General features: G+C 46.7%; 1 protein-coding gene across 5 annotated transcripts in view; it reads left to right on the forward strand.

Moving 5' to 3' along the window:
* FANCL (FA complementation group L) overlaps positions 1 to 13,903 on the forward strand; it is a 1,272,502-nt gene that overhangs the window by 291,254 nt on the left and 967,345 nt on the right. For 3 of the 5 annotated variants that reach the window (XM_069608050.1, XM_069608048.1, XM_069608051.1), the window contains one exon: positions 10,547 to 10,603. The exons of the other annotated variants lie outside the window; for them this stretch is intronic. In XM_069608050.1, the coding sequence (XP_069464151.1) occupies positions 10,547 to 10,603 (57 nt within the window). The remainder of the gene's footprint in view (positions 1 to 10,546; positions 10,604 to 13,903) is intronic. 5 annotated transcript variants of the gene reach the window in all.

The raw sequence follows: 13,903 nt of genomic DNA on the forward strand, positions 1-13,903 counted from the left end.
ATTGAACCGGCCGTTGTGTCGGGCCCCCACTGGAGCACCCCGGTGGGAGGCCGGCTGACGAAGTTCATCAGCACGTTTGAGTCCATCTCCACCGAACGATGGGTGGTGGAAGCCCTGGCCCGCGGGCACACTCTCAAATTTCTAAAGAAGTGTCCCTGCATTCCTCCCATGGCCACGAAGGAAAACCACGCCCCTCAACTACTGTTAGAGATAAGGGCGATGCTCAAGAAAGGAGCCATCGAGCTCGTCCCAAGGAGGTTCCGGGGCTCCGGAGTATACTCGAGATACTTCCTCGTGAGAAAGAAGACAGGAGGATGGCATCCCATCCTGGACCTGCGTCGACTAAAAAAATACATCAAGGCACAGAAGGTCCGGATGGTCACCCACCAGTACGTGCTGGGCCAGCTGGAGGAAGGCGACTTCCTATCGTCATTGGATTTGGAGGATGCGTACTTTCACATCCCCATTCTAAAAGGACACCGAAAGTTTCTTAGGTTCGTAGTCCAAGGATAGCACTACCAGTTCAAGGCTCTCCCATTCGGATGGAAGTAGGCGCCCAGGGTATTCACCACGTGCCTAGCACCGGTGGTGGCGCGGCTGCGCCTGCAGGGGATTCATGTCTACCCCTACCTGGACGACTGGCTCATCCGAGCAAGGACAAGGGAACTCGCCGTCGAACACACAGCGAAGACCGTCCGGCTGCTCACGAACCTGGGATTCTCCATCAACTTCCCCAAATCCCACCTGGTCCCGTCGCAGGTCGCACTGTTTCTGGGAGCCAAGCTCGACACAGTAGCGCGATAGGCCTCGTCATCGGAGGAAAGGACGAAGGTGCAACGTCTGCTGGCCACGGACGTGGCCAGGGTGAGGTCCATCAAGTCCCTTCTCGGAATGATGTCCTCATGCATCTATCTGGTGCGCCTGTGCAGGCTTCAGATGCATCCCCTACAGGAGTTCCTCGACACTCGTTGGATGCAAGCGGCGGGCAGCTTCGAGGACAGAATCTCGCTCAACGAGGTCTTCCGCCAAGCAATCCGGTGGTGGGGCACCCGCACGCATCTCGCGGCGGGCACAGACTTTCAGACCTCAGCTCACCAGGTGATGGTGACGACGGATGCCTCCCTGGAGGGTTGGGGAGTGCACACCAGAGATCTTCACACGAGAGGCCTTTGGCTCCCGGAGGAGAGGCCGCTCCACATCAACATACTGGAGCTCCGAGCAGTGTTCTGGGCCCTCAGGTCATTCCTCCCGTCCCTCAAGGACAAGGTGGTGAGAATATTCACTGACAATACCACCACAATGTTCTACATCCAGAAGCAGGGAGGAACCAGGTCCCCAGCCCTATCCAAAGAATCCCAGGATCTGTAGCATTGGGCCGTTGCCCAGACGATGTTTCTGGTGCCTTTTCATCTAGTAGGGATAAAAAACACCTTCGCTGACTCCCTCAGCATGGAGCTGTGCTCGTGCCACGAGTGGGAATTTTGCCAGGATCAAGGGGATCTACTCTTCCAGCTATGGGGCAAACCCCAGATCGATCTGTTCGCGACGGCGACAAACTCCAAGTGCCAAGAGGTTCACCATCAGGTTTCCCCAGTCGAGATGCATGGGCGATGCTTTCTCGTTCCCCTGGGACGGCCTGTTCCTGTATGCATTCCCTCCTTTGCCGTTACTGCTCCGACTCATCAACCAGCTCAAGAGGTCCCAGTGCAGGATGATCCTCGTCGCACCGGCGTGGCCGAGACCGATCTGGTTCCCGGACCTTCTGGACTTGTCACCGTCCCCACCAGTCACTGTCGACGGACGCAGATCATCTTCTCTCCAGAGAGGGAAGCGCCTCCCTTCATCATGACCCGGAGTCGCTGAACTTGGAGGCCTGGCTCCTGCAGCACTAGAGTTTGGAGGGTAAGATATCCCGGCAGACTGGAAGGAGGTTCTTGCAAAGGCCAGGGCGTCCTCAACTCTCAAGTGCTACAGACACAAGTGGAAAAGTTTCTCTGTCTGGTGCCGTGCACAGAAGATTAACCCTCTACGGATTACGGCCCCTCAGCTGCTACCATACCTACTGTCGCTGGCCAAGGCGGGACTAGCACATGCTTCCATCAAGATACACCTGGCAGCGATTTCCCGATACACCAGAACTACAGGACAGCCATCCCTGTGGTCTCATCGCCTGGTGAAGGAATTTATGAAAGGACTGTTCCGTTCTTTTCCACCGGTGAAGGCTCCGGCCCCAGCGTGGGAGCTCAACGTGGTGCTGACCAGCCTCATGGGGCCGCCATTCGAGCCTCTGCATTCGGCACCGTTGTAGTTTCTGTCGTGGAAGACGGCATTTCTTGTGGCCATCACCTTCGCACGACGAGTGGGAGAGATCCAGGCCCTATCCTGCAAGCCTCCATACTTGACTTTTCACGAGACAAGGATGGTGCTGAGGACACACCCCTCCTTTATGCCCAAGGTGCCGTCGGACTTCCGCCTCAACAAGCCCTTGGTCTTACCAGTTTTCTTCCCGTCTCCTTCGTTGCCGGCCAAGAGGACTTTGCACTCGCTGGATGTAGCTAGTGCGCTGAAGTTCTACGTGGACCGCACAAAGAGTTTTCGGAAGACGTCACAGCTGTTTGTGAACTTTGGACCTGTGAACCAAGGGAAGGCCCTCTCGAAGGCTTCCATTTCCAGATGGCTCTCCGGCTGCATCATGCACTGTCACCGGTTGGCAAACCGACCGTTGCCCGGCCATCCGAGAGCCCATTCGACCAGAGCGATCGCTGCTACCACGGCGTTCTTGTCTGGTGTGCCCCTGCTGGACATCTGCAGGGCTGCAACATGGAGGTTAACTCACACCTTCACAAGATTCTACTGCGTCGACCGGGATTCCAGGGAGAAGTCGTAGTCTGCCGAGCAGTGCTGCGCAACCTGTTCGCCTGAAGGTGAGCCTGGTGAGGAGGTAAGAGTTGCTTAAAGTTGAGTTTATGTAATGCTTAATGTTGAGCCTTGCCACCCCCCCGTGGTTGTGCATGTGTGTACTGCTAAGTATTCTTATATTCATGACCATGTGAATCCATGCCAGACCCCATGCTGGCGAAGGAACAAGTTACTTACCTGTAACTGTTTTTCTCCAGCATGGGCCTGGCATGGATTCACATGCGAACCCTCCCTCCTACCCCTCTGCGGCTCTTCACTTGGTCATACTGCCACTTTACGTGCTACCAAATCTGAGGATGGCTGCCAGGGTGGGGCTTAGGGTGAGGGCAGTCATTGGCTGGGGGCAGTATGACCCAGAGACCAGTGATTGGTTACTACGAAGAAAGACCGATCCGAAACTGATACTGATTTTTTCTTTACCGAGGATTCCCAGCCTGACGACGGGGAATATTCATGAGCATGTGAATCCATGCCAGACCCCATGCTGGAGAACAACAGTTAACTATCTTGTTCCTTTCTCTCTAGCTGAGCATGATGACTTGAATGTCATTCATTGTCACTACTGAATGGGGAATTGTGGTACATGTGGTTTCTGTTTTGTAATGATCCTAATATATGTGCTAATATGAACACTGTTTCTGTTAAATGCATGGAGACACGGCTGGGAAGGCCTTGCGCCTCGGCATGCTATTATTGTGTTACACATTCAGTTGCATTAACAAAGACCAATTTCAAGACACTCAGTATGCTGTGTTCGTTCATGTTCCTTTCTAGGTGTGAGGTTTGGTGTTGTGCAGGTTGCGAATTATGAGGTTGCTTGGTGTTATTCCTCATCTTCCTTAGCCTTCTATTGGTCTATCCAGTCTTTTTGCACTTCAATGGATGCATGGTAATGGTTACAGGATATTGCAGAAGGAGTGATGATGGATTCATGCATGCAAGTGTGCACATCTGCTCTTTATGTATGCCATGCTATGCTATGTTTAAACACTCCTCCTGGCCCTGTGGATAGACTCGCCCAGCAGCCAGTTTGGCTATGCTGTTCACTGCCCCCCTCGCCCCCCATTCAACACTCCTCATGGCCCTTCGGTTAGACTCACCCAGCAGCCAGGTTGCCTATGCTGTTCATTGCCCACCTCCCCAATTCAATACTCCTCATGGCCCTGTGGTTAGACTCACCCAACAGCCAGGTACAATGTCCAGCATGTCGTGCCATGTAGCAGGGCAGCGTGGAGTTGAGTAGCACCATGGTGTCCTGTGTGGAACCAGGGAATCTTGTGCAGCAATGTGGGATTCTTTTGCGGGCATCGCACCCCATCTGTACATTGAGGGAATGGTACAGCTCCCTGCTGCAGTACACTACCTCCACAGCATGTCAGACAACCAGCTCCACATGTGTGTAGTCGACCGCACCTATTACATTAGGCATTCCTGCAAGTGCATAGAATGCTATTTTAGTTGCATTCACCTCCTCCGCAGTAAGCTAATGTGGACGCGTATGTGGGGTAGTGCATCTAGCACCTGGGTGAGCACACAGGAGAAACAGGGTTGTGAGATTCCATGCAGCTGACCCACTGTGTGCTGATAAGTGCCTGTGGCTAGGAAGTGTAGCACGCACACAACCTTCAACAAGGGTGTGGGGGGGAATTGATGTCCGGATATTTATTAGGCTCACCAGGTCTTCATGTATGAGGTCCACTAGAGTGGTGATGGTGTCCCTGTCCAGCCAGTACATGGTGTGGATCTGAGCAGGGGTGGGATTGAATGGGGTGGCCCTTAGGTGAGGGATTGCTAGCTGCCTGTGGGGTACAACCGCCTGCACATTGGGTATCTGTTGGGCCATAATGGCCCTTCTTCCTCATGCGCATCCGCTGCATCCTCTGGCTCACTGTCTCCTCAATGAATAGCTTTGCAGGCATGTCCTCCAGTACTGCTAGTGCTAATGGTAGCATTGTTGATTTGGAAGGGGTGTGATGTGTGGGAGTGGTCCTTTTGTGCTCTGCCACAGTCCATTGCCTCCACCTTTGCTGATTGTGAGCACCTGTGGCAGGTTTCTACACACCAGATTCCTGTTAATGCTTGATCCGCGATGCCAGAGTTTCCAGCATCATTGTACCCATTATTACCTCTTAATGTGGGCTTACTTACGCCATTCAACTGTGTGGCCGGGCACGGTGGGTCCCTGCCAATGCCGGTGACACCGGCATCGCAACTCGAACTACACCGGTCCAGTAAAGGATGCCGGTACGGTAATAATGGCAACAGCAACGCTATTTCCAGTCCAGCATACTTGTAATGAGGCCCAAGGTCTTTGGCAGTATGGGACTCTGTTTTTGGCTGCCAGTGTGCTCTGTTTTTCTGTTTTCACATAGCTCACTAAGGCTATTGCTTTGAGGTGACCATTTTGCATCTTATTTGTTTATCGTTCTTTTGTAATAGGATTGTGTAGAGAAATGTATACAAAAAGATTTGCAAATGACAATTCCTGTGTAAAGCCTTTTGAAAGTAACGCATGTTAGGAAATGGTGTGTGTTTAGCAGACCAGCTACAGTAAATGTTTCAAGGCCCAAAAATAAATCTTTTCAGTTACATGTAAATATACATCAATCTGTATTAAATGGAGAACAGTCCATCACAGATGAAAAATCACAGCATTTTATTAAAAAGTTAAAATCGAATTGAGGCCTACCTTATTTCTGTTTTCTTTTCAGGAGGAGAATCACCCTTAGATAAGTCACCTACAGAGATTTGAAGTATAAATTATTTTTGACAGGAGTCTGATTGCAAAACTGTTATAATGCTTGTTTAAAGAACTAAAGATGATCTGGAAAAGAAAGTGACTTCACAGGTTACATTTGTACATGAACCAGCCACATTGGCTAAAAAGCAAATGGCATTTTCTGTGCCCCTTCAGCAGCAGTGAGAAAGAAATGAAACCAAGACCTTGTGACTGGGCCATAAACTGTGACAGTGTTCTGGCACCAAATTATCAAATGCTCTTTGTTCTGAGATGCAGACCTGAGCACTAAAACTAATGATGCCCATTAACAGTTTCCATTTGTCACTAGGTCTGTGTAAGGACTCCTTTAAAGATACAGAAATATATTTTGACACCTGGGCCTAGAATGGACACCCCCAAATTTTCAGCAACTTTCATCAAACAGGCCTTAGATTAAGGATGACCACTTTGACCCCTCTTTGCCTTTTCCTAAGGCCTTCTGGTTACGGTAGTTTCTACCATCGGGTAATCACCCAGAGTTTCCTACTTGAGCAACCACGTGATGCTGGACTTTTCTGTTGCTGGTTTTCCCCATTTTTATCAATAGTTCTTTCATAGTTCAAATCAGCCGTTTGCTACTTTTCGTTCAACACAGTTCGGTTTCTTATCGACTCTCCCCTTGACTGTAAAGAACTGTTTGGCTGTCCTTCTTTTTGGAGTCCAGGTTGGTACCACTGAGAAAAGCGTCTCTCCCTGGCTTGGTAGTTAGCAGAGGAGGGTCTTGTGTACCGCTGACGCCTGCTGCAACACACACTGGCTATTGTTTGCGGTCTTATGTTTTTCACAGGCCATGTTCGGAAAGGGCAAGGTCGCTTAGCTCCTTGTTACCCTTTCAGTATGCACAGTCTTTCTCCTTCTCTTGAACTACTGTGCTGAAGTAGCTCTCACGTCGTGCAGTCTGTCTTGCTCGCCTGTGCTTTTGTGCTCCATCTTCTATCCCTGTGGTGAAAGGAAAGTGCTGTCGGGTGTGTGTGATTCTGGTCAATTGCCTGACTCTGCCTGGCCCTTGAGTTGGGACATGTCGGGTAAACAGTTCTGGATTTTTAGTCCGCTGTTTTCCATGGTGTAAAAAGGTGTTTGTGTCGGAAGAAGGGGGTGGTTAGCGTGTCAGAGTATCCTATGGATATAGAGAGGAAGCTGTGTTGTATGGGATTATAACCCTCATACCAGAGGGGTTTGTGGTGATCTCGGAAGTATGGTTTTTGTAGGGTTTGTGGGAACTGTAGTTGGTCGCATTTGACTGGGCGTTCGGAAATTGACAATCAGAGGAACGGGGTTGGTGGGGTTTATGAAGCAAACGTGGTTAGCAGGGAGCTTGATCTGAGCTGAAGCGATTCTGGGAACGGTAGTGTTTTGTCAAGGTAGATTGGGTGTCTGGGAAAGAATAATCATAGGTACGTGAAGAAGAATGGTTGGGAGTATTCGAGCAGGGACCAGGAAAATAGGGAGTCTGGAAGAGAGAGCTTCTGGGTACAACTAGGTTTGGGATTCTAGAGCATTGGTTATGTACAGAGGTGTTAAGGAATTTGGTCTGGGGAGATTCAGATAGAGGAAGAGAGGCAGATGTAGTACAGCCTCCAAAGCCCTCCGGGATCTCATACTCCTTTCTTTCTTCCCCGATATAATACTGCGTCTCACCTTGGCTTTTCCCACAAGCATAACACGGACTCCCCCCTACCCAGGTGACCTTTGCTCCTCCATCAGGGTTGGGATCTGAGAACGCCAGCTTAATAAGGGACTCCTGAGGTCTACTTGGGGGAATACCCTCACGTTTCTCACAGTATTTTCAGAGAAGTAGGATCTTTTGGCGGCAAGTTAGGCAGAATCAAAGGAAGACTGTAAAGATAAAAGCGCAGCATGGTCAGAAATAATGGAGAATTTTTCCACCGGCATCCTGCTTTACATAGGTAGCAACGGAGAGAAATCCGCAGAGAGACAGGGCTAAGAATTTTTATGAGTCAGAGAAAAAGGACGCAGAGGAGAAACTGAATCAAGTGCAGATAGCACAGAGTAGTGCACAATACTAGCACCTGTATCGAGGGGAAAGAGGAAAAAGTGGAAATTGATGGAACAGAGGAATGCAAAGAAGACAGAAAAGATACTGAGTTGAAGGAAGAAAGATTGAGTGAGTAAAAGTAGTAGAAGAGGAGGAATAAATAGGCACAACGGGATGAGAAAGATAAAAGGAGAGTATTACACGATCAGAAGCATAAAAGGGACAAGAAGACACTGGAAAAGAATAGGGACATGAGGAAAAGATTAGATGAAGACAAGAACCAAACTTGCGGCAAAAGGAGATATAGAAGATAAGAATCTGTGAGTGAAAGCAGCAAGGGTAAAGACAAATTGGAGAAGGAGAGATTAATGTCTCCAAGAAGAAAGAGGTGAGGAAGAAGGACGGATAAGAGGAGATCAAGATGTTCAAGAATATCAGTAGCTAGACCAGGAGGACGATAGACAGCAAGAAGTGAAATCGGAAAAGGGCTGGGAAAAGAAAATAATGATATTCCAAAGAGGCAAAGATTGTGAGACTGGAAGGGGGAGGGGAAAGGGTCTAAGAAGAGTTATAGAGAACCCCAATAACCCCGCCGTGCGTGGGCTGTGGCAGAGCAAAACGGAAGCATCGTGAAAGGAGGCAGGTGTAACAGAATTATCAGTGGTAAACCAAGTTTCAGTTAGAGAGAGAAAATTAAAATTAGAGCGAAAAAATTAATCAAGAATTGCATGAGACTTGTTGCAGACTGAGCGAGCATTAAGAAAAACAACATTTTATACAGGGGCATGGAGTCAGAAGTGATTAGGGGACAGGAAACATTACAATAATCGCGGGTGCGATAACTGAGGGAAAGTACAATGGGTAAACCTATGAGGAATAGAACAAGGCATGTAAACAACAAGAAATAAGAGAAAGTAGAAGGGAGAACAGATGGATACATGATCGGCACGTACAAGGGCAAACAGAAGTAGTCGGAGCCCTTCAAAGGTTGCCCTTTGAATGGGATGCCTAGGGCTAGGACGCCCAAGAAGCACTTTCTGATATAGCAGTAACATGACCCACAAGTGACTGCTCCTGCACGTTAGGGGGCGGGGCCAAGCACGGTAACTCGCGGCAGCAGCAGCAGCGGCAATGAAAAGTCTAAAGGAGGACAGCCTCCAATCCACAACAGCAGGGCCAGGCAGCAGATGGAATCGGGGGGGTTGAGCAGGCAGCACACACTGCAGATCTTTTCTTCACACCACAGCTGGGCAAGCAAGCCCAGTTCCTGGGGCACTTCCTGAAACGTAACTGCTCCTGCATACCAGGGGAGGCGCGTCCAAGTACGGTAATATGCTGTGGTGATAAAGTCCAAAGGAGGATAGCCTCCAATCCACAACAGCAGGGCCAGGTAGCAGAGGGAATCAGGGGAATAGATTAAATCCCAGCCCCTCATTTCAGAAAGTACAGAGGGTGGTTATATCAATTGACTGTACATCCTGGGAAATTAGAAAATATTTCAGAAGTGTACATGTGGAACCATTGGATTTAATCAAATCAATCCAAATCATGTGTATATTGAGAGATCCCCGACTCCTTTTCTGTGCATTGGCCATGCAGCCAAGGAGCCACATGATATCTCACTTTGAACATGCTAAGTAATAATGTAATTGAAGTCATTCCCTGGTTGTAGTCCTCTTCTTGGCTCTGAACCACTCAAGAAGAAAGTGGGTATGAAAGACTGCAAAACCTCCTGTTGACAGGTTAAAATGGATGACTGGTTGAGATCCCAGCCATTTACAGAGTATTCTGATGTTCAACTTGATTGTAAGTAGACCTCATATGCAAGATGAGGAGAGGAAGACAGTGGACAAATGGCACACCCACTCCGCTTTCAATACTTGGATTTACTGTTGAGGGTTACTAAGCAGCACATCACATCACATTTAGGTGGTGTTTGACGCCCACTAGAATGCTCTGGCTTGGATCACCAGTTAGCGAATTATGCCAGCACTGCAAGACGGTACGTGGCTCCCTAATGCACATATTCTGGGACTGGTTTATCAGAGCAATTATTGTTGCAAATATTGAAGTCTTGCATCTCTGGAAAAGGGTAGCTCGACCAACGATGGAGATGTGCATTGGTGCCCTTTTTCAGCCATCTAAATCGTAGAGGGTCCAGTTTACGCAGAATGATAGCCTAGACAGTTATAAACGTATGGGATCAATCAGTGAGCTGTACAGCTGTACTGTGGAAGTGACAAGCTCACAGATTGGGTTCAGTGCCCTGCATTGGTTGACTCTGCAGTGCTTTTGTCTTATGTTCATCATTGGCTGCTGTGTCCGCTTCCTTGGTCAGCCGAACCCCCTTCCTGGTTGTGTGCACCCTTAACCTGAAAGGGTTTGTGACACTTGATAACTTGCCCTTACTTGTACAGTTTATGTATTGTTCCTACCTTGGTAATGTTTTTGTTGTATTGTGGCCCTCTTCAATCAACTGCTTTGAAAACAAGAAAACAAAGAATTGGACTCTGTCAAGTTAGTGAGACAAAGAGGCCTTCAGACAATGGCAATTCACAAGAACAATGAAATATATAAGCCTTATATTTGTTGTTAATGGGTCTTTTTCTCCAAAAGCTTTTTAATGATTAAACTTCAAGCATCCATTAATAAATATTCATCCTGCACACATTTTGAAAACCGAAAAACTAAAACTGCTTATCATTCTGTGTCCAGATGTCTACTTCCAATTGTAGTTAGATCATTTCATTTTTTCACCTATGAATTCAATGAGTTTTGAAAATGTTTTGTACTTTTTAATTAAAATGTGCGAATATGATGTATTGCGTATTGATTTAAATGTGTCTTTACAGAGGTTACAGCACAGTTCAGATTTGGGTAGCTTTATGCTTGAATTAAAGACTATTTTGGTAAGTGAAATTTCACGTTATTAGTTCAAATGTTTTAATTTTGCAAACATCTCTATACACAGGTTAATAATTCAAATTGGAATAGTTTCTTTAACACCAATTGCCATTATTCTTTCAATGTTGCACTGCACATGTTGAAATATGAGTGTGCATCGCCATCAAAGTATCATTTGGACTAGCTGTTTATAACAAGATTTGGGATATTGATGATTTTTTCTCTCTTATTTACAGCAGGCTCTTGAGGTGTATTGTCAGGGATTCAGTTGTAAATTATAGTGCAAAGTATGCAGATCTTTTTAAATCTAGAGTGCTTTGTTTGTATCTTTTTAAAATAAATGTATATTGTCATCTAGTTAAGTGTTGCTAATTTAAATTTGATAAAACTATGATTTCCCCTGTGTCAAATTCTTTTGTATTTGATTTGAGTTCATTCAACCTCAAATGTACAAACCAGATTGAAAGTAAGTTGGCAAAAGAAATCGGGCTATGATGGGAGGGTAGAGGGTTTAACTGGTCAGATTGATCCATGTACAGATTGATCTCTATACAGAAAACCTCAGGACATTGTGCAAACAGGAAGTGAGGCATGGAAGACGAAAACATACATGTTTGAGATGGTAATATGTTTTCCTAAAATTCTAAATCAAGGAAATGTTATATGATCCTTCAATTATTCTAAACAAGTTGGATGCAATGCACAATTCAGGTACTTTGTCCTGGCACCTAAACCTCAGGGTTGACTGTCCTTTGCTTCTAGATCTCACATATCTCTTATGCATGGATTATGTTGAATGATCAACTTGGAAATTGAGGCGGGCTAGGATGCAGATCTAAATCATTGAGGGCCTTAAAGTTTAGGAACAGTAAAACCAGAGCTAGTTAATTTTAATTGAGACCGTGTATGCAAGTCCCTATTAAGTGTGACATCTCATTATGTTGAGGTTTCAAGGCCAACATGTGTGATTAGCTGTAGTTCAAATCCTAATTGGCCAATTCTGCACCATTGTCCGTTTTATTGTGGCGGGACTGAAGGCCTTCTCCTCATGAGCCTACAGAATAGAAAACCATATTGTAGAGTGGCTTTGGCTAAATGCAGTTTTTCCTGATCTGGGTTCTTAAGGCATAAACATTTATTCTATATTGTGCAGACATAAAAATGAATTTGTGACCGCATTTTTCAACTGTAACATCACGGTATATACAATAGAGAGCTGGCCACATTCAAATCGGATTATACATTTCAGTCTCTATAAATGGTCGCTCAATCATGTACAATGGTAAGATAATGCACAGAGCATATGTGAAAGGTCACTGACCTGCCCCTGTCCAGAGAAGATGGGGACCCCTTTCAACCTGGGGCAGGATGCCTACCAGGGTGTTTTCCATAGCCAGTCCTGCCCCATAGGCAGGGAGTAGGAGTTGGGAGGTCCATGCCTCTGTCCCTTCTACGTGTGTCTGAACCACTTGTTCTTGTCCAATACCTGCCTTCCCTGTTCTGGCTGGTGTTCCTTTTCCTCTTTTCTTTTTCAGGACTCCAGATCCCAGAGGTCCTTGTGGCAAAGTAGGAGGGAATGCACAATCCTGCAGCAAGGCAACCAGTGATCAACAGGGACAGAGAGGTACATGCTCTCGACCGGCACCCAGGAGGCTCCAGGACGCTGTAGCCACTTTAGGAAGGATGGCAGAAGTACGGCCAACCCCTGCTTGGAGACCACACGCATACAAACTTTAAGAGGGACTGTATTTGTCTCAGGCCACCATTGCCAAACTCCAGCCGACCCATACTTGAGGGGGCTGACCTTCAGAGGGCATTTTAAAGTGTAATACCTGTTTGAAAGCACCAATAGAGAAGGCGATTGACGAGAGAGAGAGAGAGAGAGAGAGACCGAGAGACCTCTGTGACAAGGCCAGCAGTCTGGTCTTGTCAATTGAGGGTAAAGACCTTGCTGCTAAGAACTTTGGGAAGACTATGAGTGGCGGGGAGTTAATACCGAGGCTAAACCCAGAGCCAGCAGTGAATATCCCAACCCAAACACCCCCTTCAGGCTCTTAGTTAAAGGCCACCAATGCAACCCAGGAAGCAGAATGAAAAGGGGTGTGGCCGAATAGAAGGAGGAAAACTAGGCCAGATCAAGTAATGGGGGTCATGCAGCGCTTCCCCCCAGGTGCCGTCGCTTGGATACGATGCAGCGGCTGAAATGTCGAAGAAAGACACAGCTGCCACATATGCTATGCAGTCCCCATTGTCATGGCGTTAAGTGGACGACAGAGTCAAAGTACTGTCTACGCATTTACAAAATCACGTTTCTGTATGCAAAGCACAGAACACACACAATCCATCCATAACCACTTATTTTTGTTTAGCCGCTTCTCACAAATAAATGGTTTTTCAATATTATTGTACTGTGTCGAATGAATGAAGAGTTGAAGCATCACCATATTTATATGGTTTGTATTATAATATACATTATGAAATACTTCGATGAGAGGCATGCAAACGTTGTATGGGCCATCACTTTATAGAAACGGGTATTACCCAAATTGTTCAAACACAATTGTTCGAATTACCTAATTGACCGAAAGTCGAGGGTCCGAATTTGCACAATTGACCGCACATATATGTATGTATGTATATATATATATATTGGGGGGTTTCCCCCCGCATATATGTAACAATTTACCTTCACAATTCGGTCAATTGTGCAAAGGTCAATTGTAATTCGAACAATTGTAGATCGAACAATTCGTATACATCCTAGAAACATAGCATCTTGGAATTAACATTTCTTTTTAGAGCCAAAATCAACACTGCTCCAAGAAGGTATGTTTCAACTTCACGATCATTCGCCCCTGAAGCGATTTACCTGTTCTATGCCAAGTCTTAATCCAAGATCCCAATTTTGCTTAAGACAAGGGCCCAGCGCCCTCTGGTGGCATCTGTGGATGAGGCATGCAGAGACTGGAAACAGGAGGCAAAGAGGCAGAGACAGGAACCTGGACTGATCTTCAAGACATTTGCTTTATTCAGGCATCAGAAAATAACAGCACTGGGCTCTTAACATCAGCCTCCTTTATACATTTTGCGGTTAGCACAGTTTTCTAATGCATTATGTCGTTCACCCTCATTGGGTTAGACAATCAAAGACAAGCCCTTTCCCCTTCCAGAGTTGTTTGACTGAACTGTCACTCACTAGGTCCCTATGCCATAACTACGCATGCAGCTAACTAAATTTGTGTGATATTCTTGACCTATAAAATGAATCTTTTGATGTGTCAAGAAAGAACATTTTGAAGGGATTG

Source organism: Ambystoma mexicanum, chromosome 4q, assembly GCF_040938575.1.
Source record: "Ambystoma mexicanum isolate Mex_15411 chromosome 4q, UKY_AmexF1_1, whole genome shotgun sequence".
Classification (NCBI taxonomy): domain Eukaryota; kingdom Metazoa; phylum Chordata; class Amphibia; order Caudata; family Ambystomatidae; genus Ambystoma; species Ambystoma mexicanum.